Here is an 18,418-nt window from a genome sequence, read left to right on the forward strand (position 1 = left end):
AGATAAGTCTGAACAGAGTGGGCTTACAGTAACTAATGTGGTTTCTAGTAATGAGTAATGAGGGTTTAAGTGAGACCAATTTTGCTCTAACTGAACATGATAGTGCTGAAAATATTCAGAAAAAATGTTACAGGTTTTTGAATGTTATTCCTTAAAGGGGAACTGTAACTCTATTTTTATATTTTGGGATTATAAAGAATCCGCATTGATATGTGCATTTCAAGACACAATTCAATTAAAATGTACACAGTAATGTGTAAAACCTCCAATTTACATATAAAATAGACAAAATTTACAGGTATGCACAGCATCTATTGTCTGCCATCCAGAACAGAGCAACAAAACTTCCAGTTTTGAAATGTGTGAAATGTGTCTTTCAATCAGTGTCCGTGCACTGTCATTCGTTTGTGATAGGGTGACTATCACCATATCATGGGTTTGAAATTGAGCTTTCCTGAAATATAACTGTGGGGCTGGAAGACAAACCCCCTTCTTTGTAAGACAGCATTAAACTATTTTAGCAGATTTAATTAATAATATGCGATGCCATGCAAATGTTTTTAGACATTTCCTAGGGTGTCCCATTTTGTGAAATTAAAAAAAAGAATTTTTTGTAAGCTTAATATTTTATTAAAAACTTAATTGTTCAAACTCAAGACACCTAAAAATACATTGCAGTAAATTGCAGGAAAAATCTTAAGAGAGTAAACAGAAGTATGTTGATTGTGTTCAGACCTGTGAACTCAATATTTGATGTAAGCATATTTGATAGCAGTTACAGCTACAAGCCTTTTGAGTGTGTCTTTACCTACTTTGCACACCAACTTGATTTTATTTTTCAATTTTTGTTTTGGCAGATTTGCTCAGGCGCTCTCTTGTTGCTTAGGGACTGCTTATGGATAGCAGTTGTCAAAACGTATCAAATTCTCAATGGGATTCAAGTCAGGAATTTTATTGGGCTACTCAAACACAATTACTTATTCATATTCATGAGCTACTCCATCATGGGTTTGGATCATTGTTCTGCTGAAAGGTGATTTTTTGTCAAAGTTGAAGGTCTGAAGCAAGATTTGCCAGTACTCTATCTATGTTCCCATCAGTCTTGACAAGCTTCTCTTCTTGACAAGTCTCTGCTGATGAGAAGCAGAACTAACATAATGCTGCCACCACGGTAGTTGACAGTAGGAATATTAATGACTGAATGATGGACTATGATGGTTTTGCATGAGATGTAATGCTATGTATGTAGACCAAAAATCTCCAGGGTTTTTTTGCATCTGACCACAAAACCATTGGCCACATATACTGTATATAGGATCATTTTTCCAAACCCCATGAGGTATATAACATGTTTTTTTTTAGTTCCTTAAAAGGACCCTAATGTGGAGACAATAAAGGAGGATACGTTTCAATCCTTATGCAATCCTTAATTTGTATTTTATTTCAGAGAAAACATTGTGAAGTAGCCCTTTAAACTCCAAACAGCAATATATAGTGCTGAGTAAAAGTTATGAAAATATGGAAATTTAAGAATCTTACAACAATAGCCTGCTTGAATCAAAAGAAGTCTTGAGATGAATATCCAAAAGGGTGTAATTGAATTACAATTAAATAAATAAGACTAAATAAGGTACGAGAGATGTAAAAAAGTACATGGACCTCTAGTTTTGTTAGCTCATTTAAAGGAAAAATTAGAATCTGTTGTTTAGTTTATCAGATCTTGGAGACTGAGTGTGAAAGGCCACACCCTACATAAAGATCAGAAATACTGTGAATTTCATGACTCAGCTATCAGAAAACACATACAGAAGAATGATGTTCAAGGAAGGATAGCAAGGAAAAAAAAAACACTGCTCTCCATTGCTGCCTGTCTGAAGTTCACTAAAAAGCACATGCATGATCCTCAAGGCTTCTGGAGAAACGATCTCCTGGACAGAGATATCAAAGGGAGAACTCTTTGGCAACAATGAGAAAAATTTGTGTGGGAAAACCAAACATTTCTTTTGAACAGAAGAACCTCACCCCAGACGTCAAGTATGGTGGTGGAAGTGTGATGGCTTCGTTGTCTTTGGACCTGGATGGCTAGCCATCATTGTCACAACCAGGAATTCTGCATTGTACAAGAATATTCCAGAGGTGAAGTCAAGTCATCTGTTGTTGACTTGAAGCTGAACCAAAAGTCGGTCTTACAGTAAAATCATCCTAAAAAAAACAAAGACAGTGATCCTAAAGCAAATGTATAAGAGAATGGCAGTAGATGAAGAAATTCTGCATTTAACATACTCTGGACCTAAACCCCACTGAACTGTTGTGGTAAGACCTGAAGCGAGCTGTCCATGCTAAGAAGCCCTCAAATGTTGTAGAGATGAAGGACTTTTGTAAGTAAAAAAAAGCCAAAATTCCATAAAACTGGTATTAGAGGTTGATCAACTGTTACAGGAAAACGTAATTTCAGTCATCGCTGCTCAAAGAGGTGCCATCATTTGTTTGTTGCATGCATATTGAACATTACATCATTTGAGGATAAGTAAATGTTGAACAAGTATCTAGTTTTCTGTCACTCGTTTCATCATATGTTATTAACTTTATCTAATATTAAGACATATTAAGAGCTAATAATGTTTAATTTTCAAATACAGTATGTGAAATATGTTAAGATTCTAAGGGGTTCATAAACTTTTTCTCGGTACTGTACATGTGCTCTTGTCCTAGTTACTATGTTGTTGAATCTCTGTGAGCTCGGTGACTTTGAGACCACTTGTTATCCCAAGTTGTTTGAATCGCCACAATTCAAATAGAGAAAAAAGAGCTGACTGACAAGATTTAAGATGTGGCTGTCAATGTTGGATTAAAAAAAACACGTTGCCCGACGTTAGTTGCATTGCTTGAAAAATAATTTTATTTCGAGAGACTGGATAAGGAATTCAAGTGTTATTTTAACTTCCTGAAAAACAAGTAATAATTTAACAATATGTGGAAACGTTTTATGATATGTCGCTGTTGTGAATGTCTGTGGAGTGTATGTTATTTGCCTGTCTGTCCTGGCTGTGCTCTCAATTCAAGGTGCTTTAACTTTAACTTGCTTTAACTCCGCAAGTCTGAGTTCTGAGTTCTGAAGTCTGAGTTCTTGTGTCCGTCCTATCCGAACCCGAAAGTATTACAATATGTATCTTTATAGCAGGTGGTGTACAGCTTTTTAGTATAGATTACACTTTTCTAAAATGTATTTAAAAAATAAAAACGATTACAATCTAATCTTTCCACGTTTGAACCCAAAATAAATCTAAACGGGGAGAAAGCTATGCTGAAAGTTTATTAAGATACTTAGAAGACAAAGATATCAATTTATGTTGCATTTGTCTGATTGTGAATCAAAAAACACATATATTTAAACCCGCATTTGCGATTTAAATCAAAACGTTATTTAAATCAATATAAATGTTTATATTGTAACGCCTAGGTGACTATTCATTGTTATTAAAATGACTTAAATTCGATCATGTTGTGATATTGTGATAAATTTGTTTGGTGCGAGTGAGGTTTTATTTAATCTCTGACTCAGGGAAACGTTTCATTTTTTCAAAGAAATATTTGTTAAAAAAAAAGTCACGGCTCTAGCAGGATTTGATCACAGACCATGTGACATGGGAGTCAGGAACCTAACCCACAGTGCCACCAGCAAGGTCACATAGAGAGTGCTGAAAAAACACTACAGAAACATTATCAACTGACAATGTACAGCGTATACAGTACAGAACATACGTTACAGTATGTTCCTGTTCATTTTATGCTCAGGTACTAAGATTTCCCTTCAGTGGTAAAATTCCATATAAATATTCAATACTTAAACGGGCACAGTTAAGACATTAAATATACATATACATACTGTATACAGTACAGTTTGCATACGGTAATATGTTTATGTTCCTAAATCAATCTCTTTTATGAGCATGTGAAAGGCATGGTGAATCGATTCTCAAAAATTACTCTACTTTGCATGATTGGAAACAAATGCGTGATTGCGAAATGCTGTGGTGTTACTTTTACAAAGACGGTCAATGAAAAAAAGAATGTGGACCAGTGGACCAGACTTTGTGTTTACAGCTTGTCCAAGGTCATTCATTATTAATCCTATTAGTAATAACTTCGTTAAAGACTTTGATGGCGACAGCACAAACATGAGAGGTTGAGCTTTATTAACTCCACCTTGCGGAAATTCCGGATACTATTATTTTACTTGCGGTATTATAGGAGAACTGCTTAAAGCGCACCGCAAAATAATGCGGTATCGCCCGCTCGTTTTGAATGGCTGCATCTGTAGATTTGAACACGGAACGTGTGATGTGGGAGTCAGGAACCTAACCCACAGCGCCACCAGCAAGGTAGCATGAGGTGTGTTCAGCGTACAGTGTGTACTATTCTTGTGTTGCGGTACATGAATATAATTATATCGTTATTAATTTCTTTAGATACGCGATTCCATATTATATTCCCTTTTAATCAAATTCTAAAAGTATTCTTGTTGACTCCGGTATCATGTTAGTTTAAGACTTCGATGCTTAAAATGTTTAGGGAGAAACGGAATACTGCTGTGTATGTTTTATTTAAAGTACCGAAACCAGCCATATACTGTATGTTTATGTTCCAAAATTAATATCGTTTATGGCCTTCACATGCGTTACAGTATGCTCCTATTCTTTTTATGCTCAGCTACTAAGATTTCCCTTCAGTGGTAAAATTCCATATAAATATTCATTACTAAAACGGGCATAGTAAAGACATTTAAATCTTTATATGACCGACCAACGCACCACGAGTGCCCCTGTCGGTCAGCCATTGACGTACTGGGGTATTTTGCGTCAACGCGCGTCACGATGCGTGAGGCCGTAGCCAATTACCTCCGGTACGTGTCTGTGCCATGCACTTTGAATGGCTGCATCTGTACTGTAACATGTCACTATATTTTACATTTATTCTTTCTTTCATGTGAAGACATGTTATAAATATGAATAATGTGAATGGTATTTTAACTGAATGTATATTATTTAAAACACACAAGCATTATTATGTTTAATAGTATATTTTATTTGGAAATACATGACTTTGCAAGATACCTATCTGTATTGTAGAGGCATCAAACAAGAAAGCAAGAAAAGTTCATCAGACCTAAATGTGAGCTGTCACAATGTAGGGCTTACCAGATGATTGAAAAAAATAAATCATTCCATTCTTTAAATACCTGAAGTAAATTGAAAGCTGCATGACATACAATAAATGTAGTCTGTAAGTCATCAAGCATCTTGTACATGCTTTAAAAATGATTGAGGTGATACTTTTGGTATGAGAAAAATGCTCTCTCCCAGTTGTCATTTCAATATGTAGCATACACTTGTGTTTCTTTCTAATCATGCAGTACATGCAATATTCTGAAAAACATGGCAAAGGAATCTAGGGAATTGATTCTTATATTGTCAACTATGCACCTTTCAATAATTATAACTGCAGGATGAAATCTTGTTTATCTGTGACAATTTCAGAAGCTCTCAAATGCATTCATCTGGAAAAAGATCATCAAAAGAATTCTGCATATATTTCAAACAAAAGGTGTTTGCTGAAATGTTGATCTGAAAAATCCACTTGTTCATCTAGGTCAGATCCCAGGTTTTGTGTGAAATAAATAATACATCATCAAAACATAATTACTAAATGGTGAAACAGGATTGTCTTTCAGACTAGTGTTGGTGTGCCCATTTATTTGGTTAGTGTGTTTACATTTGGTGGGAATAATAAAAAGCTTAATCTAGGAGTAATACACACTGTAAATGGTGTTGATTATTATGTGTTATATGTATTTAAACTATATTCATTCATATGATTCTTATCCCCCGGTACTGTATGTTGGTATGAAATGAGATGATTTAGATTAAGATTTAAGATTAAGAATAATTTAAGAATTATTTAAGATTAAGAATAAGATTAAGAATTAAGATAGTTAAAATAATTCTGCACAGCCTGCTGTGGAAAACAAAACACATAAAATACATGGAGTACTGTGTTTCCATGTATGTGCTAGAGTGGAGGGGTTAATTGATTATGCTTTGATTTTTGGAAACGTCATCCATTGCAAAATGGAATATTTCAAATGAGCTGTTAATGAAAGAAATACTTAAAAACATCTGAATATAAATAGGCCATATTTACTGTATCTCAATTACTGGTGGACTGGTGGTGGAAAATTAAGGAAAACAAAAAAGGCAAGATTCTACCAATCACCGTATATCCCCTTACTATACATATGTTTGCTTCTATTTATTCTTAACTGCTTTCCAAGACCTCTATAGCTTAAAGATTTTCAACCTCCCAGCCCTTAACCCTACCTCTCAGGAAGGTCTTTCATTATAATACCTTAATTTTTCCAAGTTCCAATGACTTTGAATTTTTGACATTAGCACTCTTGTCTTCCAACTGACAGCTATTGCTCGGTGGCTCACAGTTGCCCTATCTCCTCCACTCACCATTCCCATCTCTTTTCCATTTATGCTTTTCTAGATTGATTATAGCATCACTTATATTAACAGCTAAATTCTATCCAGTGTGTCAGTCTCCAGGGTATCCGCACAGTATGTCCTGATTGGCTGAAATGGGAATGGACTTCACAATCCAAAATGTAACCATAGGATACTTCTTAGATCTGGCAATGGTGTTCCATTTAATAACATTTTCAGGGGCTCGACGCCATGTTCATACGAACAGGTGTCAGCTCTTCAGGTAAACAAGTTAAAACAATTCAAAAGTATGGAAAAGAATACTCTATACAGTCTGTCTGTAACTACAGAAATGTAGCTATTGAAGAAAGTCCAGGAGAAAGTCATTGCTTTCTTTCTGCCCATAACTTGTTACCACATTGCTATAAATACAATTTATACTGTATATTAGCCACAACAATCACTGCTGCTCCACCTTCTCAAATCCCAGCAGCAGCTTTATTAAGGAGGAAGGACACCCCATTCATATAGCCTGGTATCATGCCTTAAAGCCACAGACATGCCAAATAAATTTAATCAATACTCAGCTGTTAATAATGTCTGAATTTGTAAGTAGAGACCTTTATTCCATACATTTGTCATAATCTTTAACTCTGTCCATCTTAGCATTCAAGACATTTAAAGTATTTAGAGATTGCAGAGCATACATTGTTTAATATATCATAAAATAAGCATTAACTGCTTATTTTTTCAATACACTATTGCCTTAAAAATTGAAACAAAATAACAGTTACTTTGTATTGTCAATGTGATTTCAACTTATTCACACAATTGTATATTTTCTTAGTATTCTAGAAGAAAATGTTTTATTCTTGTGAAGATTAATTTATGCCTTCTTTATTATGCTATATGTTCTGCTTCGGGATACTTTAAAATTTGTATTTAATATAAATCAAGGCTTTGGTTAGAAGATTTAGTACGATTTATCATCTCTGTTCTCTGTTAAGATGACATGTCTTTACATTGATATATGAATAAGAAAAGTATATGTTTATGAAGATGAATGCAGTGGTTTTTTTGCAGCACTGCTACAGAGAGAATTCACAGGTTAGAAAGAACAAGTTTGTTAGACACTCCTAACATTGACATGAGCACTGCAACCTTGTCTTGACATGTGTACAACACTCCTATGGTTTATCACCTTTTACATGAAAATGTAGGTCCTGGATTCAGCTATTCCAAAACTATTTAAGCATGACATTTGGCTTTCATTTGCTCACTTCTTTCAACAAATCCTCATTTTCCTGCATGAAACACCATAATGATGTTGTTTTCACCTCGTTAACTCTGGTCAACATAATTTTGAGGCTTTCAGGGGAGATTTGTAAAGCAAGCAAATCATGCATGTATTTTTAATCAAGCAGAGACAGTTCCATGTTGTGGTATATTTAGTGTACTGTACCAAACAGCTTCTGTATCCTCCCACCTCATTGACTATTTTATTGCATGAGACATACAGTAAGAAATAAGATCACTGCAAAACCTCACCTAAAAGTTTACTTTCCAAAGGCACATATTGTTTTGGTAAAGTTTTGTTTTTCTCCTAAACAAATGGACATTCAATACTGTTTGTAATGTTAAAGATAACATTCCCAGCATTTGTTACACAACCAAACAGGACTTGTGGTTTCAGATAAAAGGGAAGTTGAATTAAATAAATAAAGATCTGAATTTGTTTAAAACAAGCAAAGATAAAGTGTAATTTTACCATCCTCAAGAAGATGAGCATATATATAGAGATCTTAGCTTGAAACATTGCAATATCTTGAATTGCAGCCAAGAAAAAGGAAAGAACAAGGTTTGGAGACTAATTTAAAAGAGAAAGGGCAGTCAGTCTCTCTGACAGTGATTAAAGACAATTCAGACTTGGTCAGACTAAATTAGAGTGAAGCTAAGCTCAGGTGCCTACTGGCCATGCCAGCAAATAAAATATATTCAGTGATTATGATTATATAGTGTCTATAAAACTGCCACAAATGGGCAATGACATATTTCCCTTTTTATAGACAGGACATGAAACTGACAGCTGTCTTGACTTTGAGCTAAACGAGGAGAGAACTCATAATTATGTACTCATAAATATGCACTTTGTAATCACTACTATGTTTATTTAGTTCTGAAAGTTGGTGTAGAGTCTCTCTTGATAATACAAAGATTTCCTGTTGGATTACGTTTTGGCAAGAATGTGGCTGTATTTGATCAGACTGTGCTTGTGTGATGACCAGACTTTACACTGAATCGAAAATCAACTGCACCTCAAGTTTAAGTGAAATTGTGTATTAGAGAAGAAAGGGACAAAGGATATTAACAAGTACTAGAGGGCTCTTAAAATAAGATGCTTTGCTTTATAAATAATGTAAATGATAAATAGCACCTATCAAAATAGAGAAGACACAAAAACAGCAGTATCTGGCTGCTTGTAAATTAGCATAATGTAAGGCTTTACACATATAGTATGATAATACTGAAGGCTAAGATCTGACACCATTTTCTGACATTAATTGGAACAGTTACTAATGAGAGGAGACCATCATAGCCATCTAGCTCATTTGGTAGTTAGTAGCTATTTAATTGAAGGACCTCAAACTGAAGTTTTTGGAAGAAGCCAAGGAACGACATGACAGGAAAGCTTGTTCCTTACTCACGCACCCCTTTGGTTTAAAACGTGCCTCCTTTATCAGTTAATGTTAAAGGTTAATATAACAGTTTAATGTCAATGCAATCTAATGCGCTGTAATGTATTGCATTTCTGAAATTACCCTCACAAATGACCTACTGCATAGAGTTCTGGAGCACTATGTTTTCACTTTAAGTGTTTTTTCTACAATCAATGACAAGTTACAGAAAATATCCATTGTGACAGACTAGGATTGTTTTTGGTTGGCGTGTCCTATTTCATGCTTGTAAAATGTAATTAATATAAAAAGCTATTAACAATAACTGGGAAATTATCACAAACATTGGCTTTTTCTTTCTGTCAGAACTAAGTCTGATATCCCTGAAGGGTCATTTCTCAGGTCTATTACTTGTACCGGTGTATGCTAATGGCTTGTCATCCCTGATCTTCATAGGAATGAGTGGTTTTGTGTTTGTTGATGACTAGGTTTTATGTAGAATGCAAATAAATCACACTGCAGAGAGAAACCCTGCCAATTACAGATGCAGCCATCTAGAACGTGTGTCAAAGCGTCCATCAGTGGTAAGCAACTGCAGTATACAATACACTGTTTCGGCATTCTGGATTTAGTACTTCACTGCTTAAAGAAGTTTAATAGGAGACACTTGTGTTGTGTTAGATAAAGTAGTAGTAATAGTGAAATGGTAGCTTCATTTTCTCTGTTTTTTTCTTAGTCTAATATTCATATTTCTTAAAAATATATTTTAGGTGTTACCGTGTATACTGTAAACATATAACACAATGACCCATCTACTGTATTTAACATTGGCTGTACAGTTTTATTTAAAGAAGACTACATCCCATGAATGGAGCCTGGATCAACCCTTGTTTTTTAACATGCCTTTTTTCATAGAAATTCTAAGGAAGTGAATTTCATGGATTTACTATAAACTAATCAAAACTGAAATTGTTTATATTGCAATTTGCCACCTGACTTAAAGTACTGCACATGGCTTTTAGATAAATTTGTACAGTATTAAATGTTTATTAACCCATTGGTGCTTTCTTGCACTAAACATACTGTATGTATACTGTACTCATTTAAAATGTTTTAATCAAATACAATGATTCCAGTGCTGAGATAGGATATTGCTACTATGCAGCAACCACAATAAGGTATAGTACTGAATAACAAAATACTGTATAACACTAGTATCATCACACTCTACTGTTTAAAAGAATCATTATTTTAATTATGTACCGTACACAGAATGATTAATGTGTATAAATAGTAACTAGAAAAGAGATAATCTTATTTTAGATTTTGATTATAAGTGTTTTACATACTGGCTTTAAAACATATAGTATTAAAAAGCAAATAAACACATAACAAAAGGCCAGATTGTGTAGTGATTTCCAATGCATACTATAGTGGTATTATACAAGTCTGCACTATATTTAGATGAATGTATTTAAATTGTTAATATTGCCAGAGCAGTGTACAGTAATATGATTTTAATGGTCAGCTGCAAAACACTGTACTAAGTAATGGCATCTTGATAAAGGCAGTGTGCAATAATGAAACAAACACTACTGTATACTGTAGTTGATGTACTGTACAGTATAGATACTGTATCTATATATATATTACTTCATGGAATTTGTTAATGTGTGTGGCACACTTGTATTTTTTGTTCATTTATTCAATTCACATCACCAAGTTAAAAAATATGTGCTGTGAACTACTATATGTCCTGTTCCTTTTCAAATAGAGTATAGGAGTAGGACCATCTTTAATCATTCAGAAGGGGGGTGCATAAAATATTAAAAAGAGAATGTTTTTTTATTAAAATCCATCAGATGCAGTATCTACACAGCATCCTCTATTCTTAACTTGCTCTGGTAAAACTTTGCCTGACTTTGTGATCAACGGACCACAAACCACAATCTTATCAGTCCATGCAAAAAATGACATCAATTGTCTTCAGGGATCCAGCTGACATTAGAGCTTTGCAGAGAGGTTAGAGATCCCTTTACAGTTTGCTGATAATATTTATTTGAAAGATTCCATTTCAGCATACTTTACTTTCACAATCTCTTAAGCCTGTTGTCATGAAATGGCACTGACCTGGAGAAAGCTGCATCCATTTTACAGACTAAGGAATCAATGGTGTGGTAATTGCCCGGTGTCTTTGCTTTTGCCTTTGATTAGGACAGGAAATGCAGAAGAAATACAGTACATGAAACTGCAGAAATCTGTCATTGGCCCATCAATGCAACTACCATCCATACAGCCCTTGGCACTTGGTGCCCAAACACCCATTCTTTTCACTTTGTGACATAAACAGTATTTTTTAGCCATCCAACATTAGAAAGTCATCAGGATTTAGTCATGTTGTGTGTTGTCAAAGACAACTGAAAATACTGGAGCTTAATATGAAAAGAATATTTGACTCATCGATCAGCTTTTCAAAAAAACAATATGATATGTAATTGACTAGATCTCCCCTGGAGAAAAGACATTTAAAAGTTTCTCACTAGTAATACAACTACAAGAAAGTAATACACATCTTTTATAAGTATACTTATGCAGATTGAAAACACAACAGCCTTATTACAAACATAATGGTTGTTGCATTACAATACCTCACTGGGTGCATACATAATGCTGTTTATTAATTTTAAATTAATACAATAGGTTGAAATGAAGTAGATACAGTAGGTTTCTTGGTAGTTTGAGTAGCATTGATCCTTTGGATGACAAAGCTAGTGACAAAGGAGTGATCATATGGCTCCAAAAATATTCCATGTTCATAGGTATTTTACTTGAGTTAAAATTTCTAAAAACACAACTTTCATTGAAGGAAGAAGAAAAGAAGATATGACATGAACTGCCTGAGTAATGAAGATCACCTATTAGCTATTGGCATGATTAAAGGCACCCTATCTGTGAGAGTAGTTGCTCAGAAAATGGAATAATCTGCTTCAAAAATCAGTGGCTGAAAGACAACATTGCTGTCTTCTGTAGATCAGAAACCATTAAGGCATTGGCAGATGTCAATATATTCCAGTACAGATATCAAACACTGATATGCCAGTACATTGGAGTACATTGCAAGGATTTACGAGAATGCCCTATGCTGATAGGCTGAAGGAACTGAAGGAAACTTTTTAGTCTTAATCGAAATGGATTACGAGAGGACTTCAGCCACAGATGGAAAATCTGCAAAAGCTTTAACAAAGTCACCCCAGTGGATTTCTTCAGAATATGCAGTGTAACTCAGAAACCAGAAATTACTAATGGGCACTACACACTGAAGAACTGAGAGCAGGAGGCATTTCTTTACCCAAAGGGTTATGGGAGAATGGACCTACTGTAGCTACCTTAACATTTTGTTGAAGATGATACCCTGGCTCCTTTCAAGAAACAGCTCAATGAGTTCCTTGGATCAATTATTAAACACCAAGTGAGCTAGATGGACGGTTTCACCTCCTTTTATTTGTAGCTAATATTATTTTCTTACGAGAAAATGACTTGATATTCACTAAGCAGTTTATTTCGGATAATACAGTAAGTTTTTACCTCATTAAGCAGTTCAAGAACAAAAAAAGGCTGAGTTTAAAAATAAATCATTGACCCTTAGTACAATTTAGACAGTTTGTGTGTGTGGGGGAAGGGGGGGGGGGATTAAAAGAGCATCACCAGCCTTAAGATCCAACATGAAATAATTGCGTTCCTCCATGCCTAAAACATGGTGAAGTACAGCTGAAGAAATTGATTACCCAACAGCAGAATAGTGTTCTGACTATATTTAGCCTTGTACATTTAATGAAATTCATCCATTTAAAAAATAAATTAAACCCCTGAGTGACATATATCATTAGCATCACCAATTATGTCTCCTGGTCAAAAGAAAGCATGCATTAAAGTAATAAAAATAAATAAATCATGCATCATAAAAATAGAGTGCTTTTGCAAGCATTTGGAAAATTCTGGGGGTTATATGGGACATGGGCTTGTGGTAGGTCTTACTAATGTTAGCTAATGTTGCCAAAAATGAATTGCTTTTAAGGAAAAAAATATGGCATACCCTCAATAACATTGTACAATTATCAGTTGACTTAATCTTGCACCATGATACAAATCGAATTCTGCAGTCCAGAAAATGAAAACATTGTGGATAGAAAATGATTCCACTACAGCAGTATATTTTTTAGAAACTGTTATTGTAACAAAGATGTTGGTTCTACAAACATGTTTTTCAAGGATAAATGTTTTATTTTTGTTCTATGAAAATGGGGACAATAATAAACTGTCAAACAGATAAAGTTTGTTCAAGGCTGTGTACTATGAATAGTGAAAAATATTTGGAAACCTGTTTCTTTGCTAAAGAAGTGCATTTACTGTAATTCTGTCACCACATAGAAAAACAATTGTAATCCAAACTATGCATCACATGATGGAAACATTCATAGTGTGTGTATGCTCCATTCCCTGAAACAGGTGTCTCATAAAAGTTTAATGTTGATTACATCTTATATAAACCCTTGTATTATCACAGGCATTAGAAAAAGTAGAAAAAAATGTTAATATCGAGAACTTCACATCTGTTCTGATATAGAAGTAGACAGAAGGAGATGTTTATAAGCTGCAATGTGTATAATAGCACACATTTGTTCTAAATGCTTCTGAGTTGATAAATGCATAATGGGAGTATTCAGTTTCACATGTATTAATAATTTTATGTTTATGGTGTTGTTAATATTACTATTCAGTATGTTAGCATTTGACCCTGAGATGGACACATTTTCCAGCTAGAGGGACAGCAGTCACATGTTCACAGTACTGATACAGTACAGTACAGTCCCTTATCTTTTTGGGACAAGCCAAAACCCTTTCCAGGATCTTTCTGATAATATTATATATTCTATATATTACGTATAAGTTTTCTTCCTATCTCTGAGACTTTAGTGCTGAGATGGCCAAATAATATTTTATGCAAAATTTCCTTCATTAATTGTAGTTTATGAATATTTGTTTTGATAGGAGAATACAGTACATGTTTCTAGAAATAAAGAAAACGGATATGATTAACTTTATATTCTGTGATGCTCCATGGTAAAGCTTAGCTGACAAAAAGCTTGGGTTTGCAGAATGTTTCCCAACCCTTCATTCCTCATATACAGTATAACCCACATCTCTTACTAATTGGACTTGTTTTCTTCTTTTGGGCCACATAAAACAAATTTTAGGAAAGCAAAGCAATCAGAGTTTGCGATAGTTAACTCTTCGATGCACTTTGGTATATTTGCAGATTTCATCTCTCTCATTCAAACTTGACCTATTTTGTAAACAGTGGGGAAGGGAAAACGGGAGGTTTCCTGAAAAAACAATCTAGCAAAAGCTACCACACCCGTCAAACTCTGCCCTTAAACCTATGTAAATAAATTTAATAAGCAAGGCATTACATTAACTGAAACCAACAGTCAATAAAATACAAGATTTACAGGGGCTTGATTTCTTGGGATAAGTTTACCAGTTGTAGACCCCTACATTGGATTCTAAAGCCTATTCAGATGATGTGCTACTTGATACCTGTAGTAAATTAAATAAACTTTTTTAGCTAGACTGAAGATTATTTAAGACATGAACATCAATATCATTGTTTAATTCTTGATTCATTTCAGAAAGCAACATCTCATGGACATAATTGATTATGTATTTTTGAAGGCTTCTAAGTTATTGTGTTATAGTAGCAAACAGTACAATTATGCTCATACTGTATACCATATTTGAATTGCATTGACTGAATTTTCATTTCAAATCATTCTGTTTCAGAGAGCCACATTCTTGAAGATGTGAACAAATGCATCATTGCCCTTCGGGAACATGATTTTGAAAACCTTGACCGTTCAGCAGGTGCAATCCGAGGTCGAGCTGCTAGAGTGGCCCATGTGGTGACTGGAGAGATGGACAATTATGAGCCGGGTGTTTACACAGATGGAGTGATGAAAAACGTCAATTACCTCACAGAGAATGGTATGTCATGCTGGCAGAATCATTAAGATGACATAACTTCTGTACAGAGTATAGTAAGATAAATACTGCATTTTATCGGATGACATGATGGAGATCATTTAAAATAACATTGGCATGTTCTTCTGCTTAATGAGCTGCATCATTTGTGTCGCAAATTCTGACAGGTTTTCAAATGCTGAGCTTCATCACATAAGTTTAGTTTCACATGCACACAGATACCCACCCTCAGGGAATCATCTCGCTTCACTGCACAGATTACTGACAATACCTCACAGTTCATCATGGCAAAATAAAACAGTGACATTGACCTGAAGAAATGCTTTCTTACCATTTATTAAGCCTAACCTTGATAAATCATTCAGGGGCATAACAATTGATTTATAGCTTACATCTTTTTTTTTCTTCTAGTTTTGGCTAAATTACCTCTTATTCATATACTGTATATTCTAGGTTTACAATCTCAGACTATGCCACCAATTATTATTTAACAATATTAAGGATTTATTTTCAAACCATCTGTAAAAAGGTTTTGAGAAACTAAAGATGAAGAAATACAATCCTAGAGATGTGCTTTTAAGCAGGTCAGATGTTTTCTTCCTTAAAATCTAGAAGAAAAAGAATAAAGCATTGAAGATTTACCAGTGAAGGGACATAATTCAAAATGATGATACCACAGCACCAGAGGCAATAACATACTGTACATAGACACAGAATGCCTCCATTTAGGTTATGCAAAAAGACAGAACCACAACTGTATGCTTCATGATGTGTTCGGACATTTTTATTTATTTAAAAACATACAAACACACATTATAATGCCAAAACATATTATTTTTTAGAACTGGATGCTTTTGCCATACATCATTTCCTTTTACTGGCAGATGCGGGGTCATTTACTTCATATGTTCACTGGCATGAAGTTTGTTCTCTTCACTGCTCAAGACATCCCCTACATTTTCTGTCCATGGCTCTGCTGCAAATTTTTATAGTCTTTAGTTGTCTTATTCTCATTTGTCTCTTGAAAACACTGGAAAGTGCTGCACTGCTCCAGAGTCGAAGGATATCCAGTTTTATCCATTGTGTTAGCAATGGTTCCTGTTTATCTGTGTATTTTAAAAGTGCTCAGCACTATAGACTGTAACATTGCATGCTGCTCTTTAGTTTTTTGTGACTTCCTAAGTAAATATTGTTTAAAAAAAACTTTAAATATCTTTGCTTGTTGCCATGTTGCCTAAGGTAGATCAGAAAAACATACGTGCACTCTTTTCAATATCAATTTTGTGTCCCAGTTTTTCTTCCTGTGGATGGCAGTGTATTGAAGCACACATTTATTTATTTTTTATTAAAAAAACATTGCACACAACATGAGGAATGAAGACATTTGGATTTGGAACATAGAAATAAAAAATGTACTGTACATGTAACATGACAAAAATGTTTCAAACTCTTTGATTGATATACACTAAAAATAAGTATATACAAGAAATAAGCAATATAAAAAATAAGCAATACAGTGCCTAGCAAATATATTCTCCCATTTTACTGACATTTTGTTTTCATCCCAAAATGTGTTCCTTTAAGGTTTTATTAAGAGTATTGCATGCATGATTTTGTGTTAGTGTCAGTGTTAACTGAAAGGGAGGTGAAGGCACTGTATATTTGTCAGAGATAAAAACAAATGAGGATATAACAGAAGAAGTATACAAAAAATGTTTAATTTATAATGGGTTCTGTGTTTTACCTAACATGCTGTAATTCAGGATTTGTTTCATTAACACAATTTAAAAATGTATTTGAGACATGATGACTGGAAGAACAGAGGAGAAGAGCAATAAAAAGAAGGCTCTTGGCAACCTTTATTATTCTACATCGCACTGCATGTTTTAATTTATTGTATATTACATTGAGACATCACCATAGCTATAGTAGCCAAGTAAGAATTTTAGTTGATAGCCAAGATTTGTATTGTTAAATACATTTTTTCTAACAATAGAATTATACTGAATTTCTACAGAGGAAGTACCTTAGCTCAGTGGTTCTCAAAATGTGATCTGCGGACCAAGTGTCCGCCGCAGGCTGACCTAATCATCTTTCTTAAAGCAAGTGTATGCTGTTAAAGTCAGAGGAAAGAATATTGTAGCGTCCGCTACAAAGGGGCTCCCGCTGGGAGCACCGTTAAGAACTGCAAGCTGTAAATAGTGGGAGGAGGGGTTTGTGTTGGTTTTAGGTATCGAGGTTTCACCAATTGTTAAGGGGACTGTGTGTGTCAGTAATGAGGTGAGCACCAGCCTAGTCGTAGGCTTGGCTGACTTGAAGGTCTGCTGAAAGGGCAAAGTTTCCATTCGTTCTCCTTGGCTGAACCCTTCTGTTGCCTTTGTGTTTTAATGAAGCTTGAGTTCATGGCGGATCATCTCGCCTCTTCATTCTCCCCATCAGCGCCTATCACTTCAGTGTTTTAGTTTTATGCACCACAAATGAAATGATGTCACACGTTGAAAATAATTTGCAAAGAAGAAGGCTCTACACAGAAAGAGACCATATGAATTCACTAAACTGAATTTCACTGAGAGTTGGAACTATGTCTTATGGGCAGGTAAACAGAAAAATTGAGCTTTACATACACTTTCACCACGTATATACAGTATTTGATGCCAGAAAGATGAAGCAGAAACTGATGCATGTTGGGATCTAAACCTTACATCCTAAAATGACTGAGAATGTGGCCCCTTCTTTTTCTTGACTACAAGGCATGAAAAGAAAAGCAAAACTGCAGATAATAGTAATATTGGAATAACAATGATTTGATAGTAGTGTTGGATAGCAATTACACTTGGAGATATAAAAACAATACCAGTGGATCCCCAAAGGACATCATGGTTCTAAAAACATGTACAGTATATGGAGATATGTTTTCATATGTGCCCATATGTTCCTAGAACTATATATAAGGAACTCACTTTAATTACATTAGCAGTTTTGAACATTTAATGGTTAAGTCTCTAACACAAAATGTATATAGACCTCAGGAAACATTTAACATTTTGGGGAAAATGATACAGTTTAAAAAAAGTCAAAGCATGAGATATGGACAATTTGGCCTTTTTTCTTAGACAAATTTTCTTGTCCTTCAAGATACAGTAACATTTGCTGTTGTTTCAACAGTCAAGAAATTGAAAAGAGATTCCACAAGTTTTCAACCTAATTTAAATTTATGCT

At 34.5% G+C, this 18,418-nt stretch overlaps 1 protein-coding gene across 1 annotated transcript in view; it reads left to right on the top strand.

Moving 5' to 3' along the window:
- LOC102699018 (catenin alpha-3) overlaps positions 1-18,418 on the top strand; it is a 545,540-nt gene that overhangs the window by 475,459 nt on the left and 51,663 nt on the right. The window contains exon 12 of the mRNA XM_006630805.3: positions 15,002-15,202. Within this exon, the coding sequence (XP_006630868.2) occupies positions 15,002-15,202 (201 nt within the window). The remainder of the gene's footprint in view (positions 1-15,001; positions 15,203-18,418) is intronic.

This window comes from Lepisosteus oculatus, chromosome 4, assembly GCF_040954835.1.
Source record: "Lepisosteus oculatus isolate fLepOcu1 chromosome 4, fLepOcu1.hap2, whole genome shotgun sequence".
NCBI classification, from domain to species: Eukaryota; Metazoa; Chordata; class Actinopteri; order Semionotiformes; family Lepisosteidae; genus Lepisosteus; species Lepisosteus oculatus.